At 46.6% G+C, this 7221-nt stretch overlaps 1 protein-coding gene across 1 annotated transcript in view; it reads right to left on the minus strand.

Moving 5' to 3' along the window:
• Positions 1-7221, minus strand: part of NACC2 (NACC family member 2, BEN and BTB (POZ) domain containing) — a gene marked incomplete at its 5' end in the record, with an annotated part of 16052 nt that overhangs the window by 5033 nt on the left and 3798 nt on the right. Inside the window, one exon of the mRNA XM_010017920.1 lies at positions 1696-1863. Within this exon, the coding sequence (XP_010016222.1) occupies positions 1696-1863 (168 nt within the window). The remainder of the gene's footprint in view (positions 1-1695; positions 1864-7221) is intronic.

The raw sequence follows: 7221 nt of genomic DNA on the forward strand, positions 1-7221 counted from the left end.
TACACGTCCCTGTCCAAAGCCCCTCTCCAGGTTCCACATATTCTCTTCCACGCAGAGCATCTGTCCATCAGATGCACAATGACTGCACGACTTGTTGAACACCCTCTTGGACAGAGCTGCTGAAGTTCACAGAATGAATCATGGCACGAATAATTAGAGACAAAAGGAGAATGCTACAAAGTGAAGAGTTGAGGAAAACTTTTGCTGGAGGCAAAAACTCCCGCCCCAGCTCTCACCCGGCTTGAGACAAGAATTAGCTTCCTTCAGCAGCTGTATTTTAAGAGCTAATCCATCAGAGGGCAACTTCACTTTAATAAATAAAAAACAACCAAGGCAGCCACTATCAGTTAGTGATATTAATCTACTTTGTTTCCCAGATTGAAAAATGTAAATCAAGCAGAGCTGCCTCAAGCCAATTTGCAGCTCTCACTGTGAAAATAACCTGCACCACTTGATGGTTTTAAGAAATCTCACAGAAAATGTAAATGGGCACAAAATGAATATTCCAGATACAAAATAAATACCTGTGGTTGTATGCTGTGCTGCAGCGTGTGTGTTTTACTCCTGCCTTCCATCAAAGCCCCATCCTCCATCAGATAGAAACCTTTCTGGGCATCCCCTGAAATTCAGATTCCTTCTACAGACTGAAAATAAAATCATGCTACTCACCATGAGATAAATGACCAGAAGGAAAGGACAACTAATTTGGATTGATTGCACTGCCACATACCAGTATTATACCAAGGGCTTTACAGGTATTAATTAAACCCCCCACAGTGGCAGCAGGTATGGGCAGTTGTGCAAAGTTCACTTCACCTAAACACAGCCACAGCCAGGGGAAAAACCTGCCAGCAGCACGGGCTATAAGCTGAGAGGAGCACTGCAGCAAAGTGAAGGTGGAGGGCACTTACAAAAGCAGCATATGATTATTTAAACTGGAATTTGACCTGGGCACCCCAGTCAAACATCCACCTCCTGTGCAGCACTCGAGGTACCTGGGCTCCAGGCTGGCATGGACACATGTGACAGCTAGTGGATTTCACTCTTTATCCAGCTCTACACCACCAGTATCTTTGAAAGCTAAACAGCACCATCTTCCACATCAAGTTGGCCATAAATCCTTTACAGAGAAGCAGTGAGTTCTTCCAATACCATAAACTCCCCTCAAAATGAAAATAAAGATGGAAGAAAGGACCAAACCCAATCCCTTCTCTTCCTTCCTACTGCAGGGTTTGACCACATGGTAACATCCCCAATTTCATAAGACCTTTTACAGGCTTTTCAAAGCTTGTTCACTGACACAAACTTTATCTCCATTGCTCTGTAAATCTGATAATGTGAGAGGGTTTTAGGGTTTTCAGTAGGTTTTTTTTTAGATCTGTGCATCTAAATCAAACCACAATTGCGATGCAGCCCGCACCAATCAGGAAGAACACAAGCTGGAGAATTCAATTAAAATGCTAAATTAATTCAATTGAATAAATCCTGTTAATGACACATTTTTCTATCAGCAAATTAAAGGAAACTTAGAACTTTTAAAAAGATGATTGGTGATGAATAATCCAGAAAGACACAGCAAGGGCACACAGGATGCTTGACTCCAGCAACGGTGCAGGATGAACACCACATTTCAAGAAGGAAAACATCAGTGATCCCCGGGAATTCTCAACCAAAGAAAAGTTCCCCCTTCATTACCTGCAACGAGCTCAAGCTTTTCTCCAGGATCTCCCTCCGAGTAGAGTTTTGGGTGGCAACGGTATCCGATCTGACTGATAAGACTGGCTGGGAGAGCAACAAGATCCCGTCGGATGAGGACACAGGAGCGGTTCTCCAGTGGGATCTGCTCTGGCTTCTCTTGAGCAACTTAAAAATTAAAAGGGAAAACCATTAAACCAGCTCATTATGCAGGAACAGCATTAACAGAAGGTCAGGTTTTGAATTTTTCACATAGCTGCTGGAAATATTCCTCCCCTCCAGATGCTATTACCAGGGCTATCGGCTGCCGGGCAGATGCCACCTGAAAGCATGGGAAGATCTCCTGGTCTCCCCCATCACCTGCCACAGCAGCCTCGTATGTGTGTTCAGGTTCTGCGAGAGGGATTCTTAGAATCTCATTATGCTTTAACTTTGCCTAAGTTAATCATTTATGAAAATGGGCAACTCTGCACAGCTGGCATAGTTCTGCAAGCGCAGCATATGAAGCTGGCTTCCCCAAATACTCCCAGAAGAACAGCAGGTTACTCCACCAGGGGTTTCTAAAATAGGCAATAATTGCTCAAGTTTGATAAATACCTGCATCAGTATCAAAACTACTTCTCCTGATGTTTTTTTCCTGCTAAAGACACCCACTGCACTGAGAAAGGTCACCACAGCCTCCTCTGAAGATGACACTCACCAGCCACCTCCTGCAAGCTCCAACTCACACCCTGAAGCTCCTTCTCTTACTCTGCCTGTTGCAGGTGACTGTTCCTCTCAGTAACAAGAGACCCCAACCAACAAGTCAAAAGATGTCAGTGAGCTGTGGCTTCAAAACCAGACTATACTGGGGTTTGCCAGGACACGGCTGTGACTTGCCCCAAAATATCATTCCTGGTGCCCACCACTGTGCATTAGCAACCATTGACACTGAAAAGCTGGAAGTACTGAGCCATCCTGCCAGCACTGTGCAAGTCTGGGTCTTGTGGGCATACAGAGGATTCCTTGCTAAAGCACATTTACACTGCAAGTCCACACGCTTGCCTAAAATTACAATTTTTGACACCAAATTGGGCTGACGTGTACACCAACTCCAGCTGCACTGGAACATGGTGGGAACAGTTACAGTTCTGAATTGCAGCCCAGCTCTACAACAATTCATCTTTTCTTAACCCAAAATGTGATAATGGTGCAAGTGGCACACATAAAATCAAGCTCAGCTCCGTGCTCCAATACCTGTGAATACCGAGAGAAGAAAAAATCCCCAGCAATTAGCGTTTCTGAACTCAAAATGTCTCCAGCTCAAGAGGTGCCTTTTCCTGCAATTATTTTGGTGTTCTGGGGGCCACTTTTCCTCTCTCTAGATAAAATAACAAGTTTTGCAGACTTGTTGCTGCAGTAACCAAGGGACGATGGCTCGGGTACAATGGAAGCAGTGTTCTAACTAGGACATGCCCCGCGCCGCCGTGCTGTGCCGTGGCATCCTATTGCAGGCACGGGGCTGGAGGCATCACCACCCTCATCGCTCCCTCCTTCCCTAAAAAGTCAGAATACCAGGAGGATGCCCCTTGGTCATGGAGCTGCATCGTTTCCTTCAGCAATTAAGGACCAAACAGCAGCAGAACAACCCCCATGATGATTTTAAACTAACTTCTCTTGCCATCACAGCCCGATCATCTATGCGAAGGGCTGTGCAGTGCTGACGTGCAGTCCCACGGGCACACAGCACTTTCACCAACTGCCACATTTCCCTGTTTAACAGCACTTCCAAGCATCCAGATACCCTCTCCTTGGAGATGGGAGTCACCTTCAGCGCGTACAGAGGAAGCATCTCGAAGACCTGTATTTCTGATGCTTTCAAAGAGTGATAAGCAGAGTATATCCAAGTAAATACTAGTATTTCCCAGCTGAAACCAATCAAAAGCGGAGGGGCACTGGGTATGGGAGACCCAACGCTCAGGGAGGGCCTGCTCTGCTGTTCTTCCCAAGCTTTTTGGCTCTGGCAATGCAGGGCCACCTCAGCACACTACAGCACAAGGGCCACTGCAAAATGCAAATTTCAAGGGGAGAGGATGCAGGAAGAATGGAGACCACCATCAGCTCCCACCCAGAGCACACAGACAAACTAAAAGGTAAAATTATATATACACCATGTACGAGCTATTGTTCTGCTGATAAATCCCAAAAACCAGACTGGGATGTGCCAAGATCCTCAGCAGCAGCAACAGAAGATAGGTGAATGATGCTACTGGGGGCTAAAAGAGAATTTGGCAACAGCTTTATGACATTCCTGACCACCTAAAACCCAGCAGTTGTTAAGCTGCTGAAGGGAAGCTGTGCAGACTGAGATGGATTCTCAGAAAGTTTCTTGGAGGCCTCCAGTTAATTTTTAAGCAATATAAAGGCTGTGGGTCTCCAGGGAAAGCAGTTGCAATCAATATCCCAAATGAGACAGAGGTCAGAGCAGGAGAAGGTTCCTCGCAGCTTGTGACACAACACTGCTGTAATGGGAACAGGGAACTCAGACTCAGGCAGGCATCAGCCATCTCCTCCTCCTGCCCGCTCCTTCATCAAACTGCTGTCACTGAAGAAATTAAAACACCTACAACATCCAAGTGGCAAACAGCTACAGCCAGACAAGGACAAACCTATCTGCTCTACCACTTTCCATAGGCAAACATCCAACAAAAACCAAGTTTAGGGCCAAAGAGATGCTAAGGTAGCAAGAATGAGGCAGGCAAGGGAAGATCATCACGAGCACTGTGCTCAGGCTACCAACCTGGAGGAATTTTGAAGGATTTGGTGTCAAACCTGTTTCCTGAAAGAAAAGCAGCTTTTCAGGAAGACAATCGTGCCTTGAAGGAATTCTTTGCTTTTGAAGGCACGTCACTTCCTACACATGGAGCCATTGAGAAGTTTACATTTCTTCCTGCAGAATCAAATACTTCATAAACTAAAATTTGGGCTAAAATGACCAAGTGCAACTCAAGCCATGATTCTGCTTTGATTACAGCTGTCCTGCTGGCTCGCTGCCTATAAATCTCCGATTAAACATGGGCACCAAGCATTGGTTTTGTACTTTGTTTCCATTAAAATATCAGCACAAATGCAATGATACTAAACAAAACCAACCAAAGATTTAGGCCTTTCAGTGCCACCTCAATTCAGCAGATAGCAATCGGTTATGTAAAGAAGCAGGATACAAGAGACACTTTGGTCCCATGTTCTCAAAGAAAGCCAGTCTGTTTGGCCTTTATGCTCTGAAGAACAGGATAGTATTTGCTTCTAATTAATTTGTATCTTCAGAGGGCAGCGGCTCCTTCCCTTTGAATGAAAGGGCAAACAATGTGAGGTATTGTTTAACACAGTTTTGTTCTCGACTAAGAAAGGAGCCCACCAGCTAGCGGAGAGGGGCCGGAAATCATTACAGAGGAAGCAATGAGAGCTGCCAGCCAAACACTGCTATATTTTATCTATCTCAAACTTACATGGATGCTGCAGCTGGCAACAATTGGTCCAGAATGGGAAACATCCCGTGTTTTCTGGCTGAAGAAGCAGCTCGGAGGAGAGCTGGAGCCACGGGTGCTCCAGGGCTCCAAGCTTTGTGTGGTGCTAGGGGCGCATGTCCTCTTTGTCCCTAAAACACACTGTCCAGCTCAGAGGTCCATTACACCTTCTTGCTGAGCCCACAGTGGTTTTGGTGATGGCAGGACAGTTGCACCAGAGATGCTGAGCCCACACAGCTCCTGTTGATCCTCACTGGTGATGGGCAACAACCTGCTTGGGGGTCTGGCAGTGCTGGGAATTGCTGGCCACACACTTGGGGCCAGTATTCACTTATTTCCTTAGTTCCTGACAATCCAAACACCAGGGCTTCAAAATTACTCCTGAATCCCCAAGCTCCACCAGTCTGGGTTCTCCTCTTGACCATTTACTGCAGATAAACTACAACATACTCCCGTGGGTAGGAAACAACTATCTCTGTTTTAGGAATGGGATTTGGAGATACAGAAAGATCAGAGTGATGGGCCCTCACCTAAAAGTTAACATTTAGAGAGCCCAGCGTGAAACCACAAATCATGAGCACTGGTCCAACACAACGGTTCCAAAACCATCACCTGCTCCACTGCCAACCACCACATATGCAAACACAGGGATAATTCTCCCTGTTCTCTACATGGCAAGAAGTTTCTTTTCACATAGCTATACTTTACAAACATTTTTATCCCATTAGCCTATTTTCCACTGGCAGTGGGACTAGCCCAAAAATAGCATCCCTGCTACGGCGCCGGCATCGCCAGCATCAGCCTGCGTATGTAAACCTGTACCACGGAGGACACACGCACACACTGTGGGACGGGGAGATGATACAGTCCCAACTGGGATAGTTTACGTTTTACAATTAGTACATTTACAACAACGGGCTGGAATGGAGAGATTTGATTTGTGACCTATTTATACAGGGAGGTAATCTGGAATTAGTATAGGAAAAATACTACTGGTTTATAAATACCCCTATCTTGCCTTCGCTTCAAATCTCAGCCAGGAGTGAAACATCTGCCAGCCTAAAATTAAACATCTGTGTTTTACGGTGAGGAAACTGGGACTGGAGGTTTAATGCCAAAAAAGGCCAGAGGCTGCATGTCCCCGGTGTGGGGCTCGGCTGCCTCCGGTTGCTCAGCACCACTGGTCCCTGTGCTGGGATGGGTGATGCTGGTGCTGGTGGGCTCCCATCAGCACACAGCGGTGCTTCCAGCAAGCAACAAAAAGCCAAAGGAAAATCTTATAGCAGCCTTCCACTACCTAACGGGGGTGAGATCTAAAGAAATCTGGAGAGAAGATTTTCCCCTGGGAGGGTGCTGAGGCGCTGGCACAGGGTGCTCAGAGAAGCTGTGGCTGCCCCATCCCTGGCAGTGTTCAAGGCCAGGTTGGACACAGGGGCTTGGAGCAACCTGCTCTAGTGGAAGGTGGCCCTGCCCGTGGGCTTGGATGAGCTTTAAAGTCCTTTCCAACCCAAGCAGGTCACTGTTCCTGCAGTTAGAATCAGCTACTTTATTCCAGCTGTAATTATCCGGCATCACGAGCTGTGATTTACAGCGCTGCAGCATGTCATTCCCAGGCTTGGGTCGGGATGCTGCACAGGCTGTGCCGGAGCCGCTCATTATGGATTCTGGGTTGTTTCTTGCCCTCTTTCCTTACTGTCAGGAATCAAGAGGCCAGGAGAGAAAACTATTCTCTCAGCTAATTACCACAACTATTCTATAATGGCTATTTTAGATGAATTTTTAATGAAGCGTGCTCTTGTCAGTTCGGGATTTCATAACTTTCAAGCCCAGGCTTTACATTCCAGCTATTTGCTGCATAAAGATCTTACCTCTCCCCTGCAAACCAGCGCAGGAGGAGCAGGGAAGGAGGATGGACCCTTGTGCAACTTCGCTTGCGCCTGTCAAAACTGAATTAACTGCATCTGCTGAGCAGAGCTGACTGACAAGAGCGAGGTTCAGTGCAGAGAAACGCCGAGCATCT

The sequence above is a fragment of the Nestor notabilis genome, unplaced genomic scaffold (genome assembly GCF_000696875.1).
Source record: "Nestor notabilis isolate BGI_N333 unplaced genomic scaffold, ASM69687v1 scaffold21477, whole genome shotgun sequence".
NCBI classification, from domain to species: domain Eukaryota; kingdom Metazoa; phylum Chordata; class Aves; order Psittaciformes; family Psittacidae; genus Nestor; species Nestor notabilis.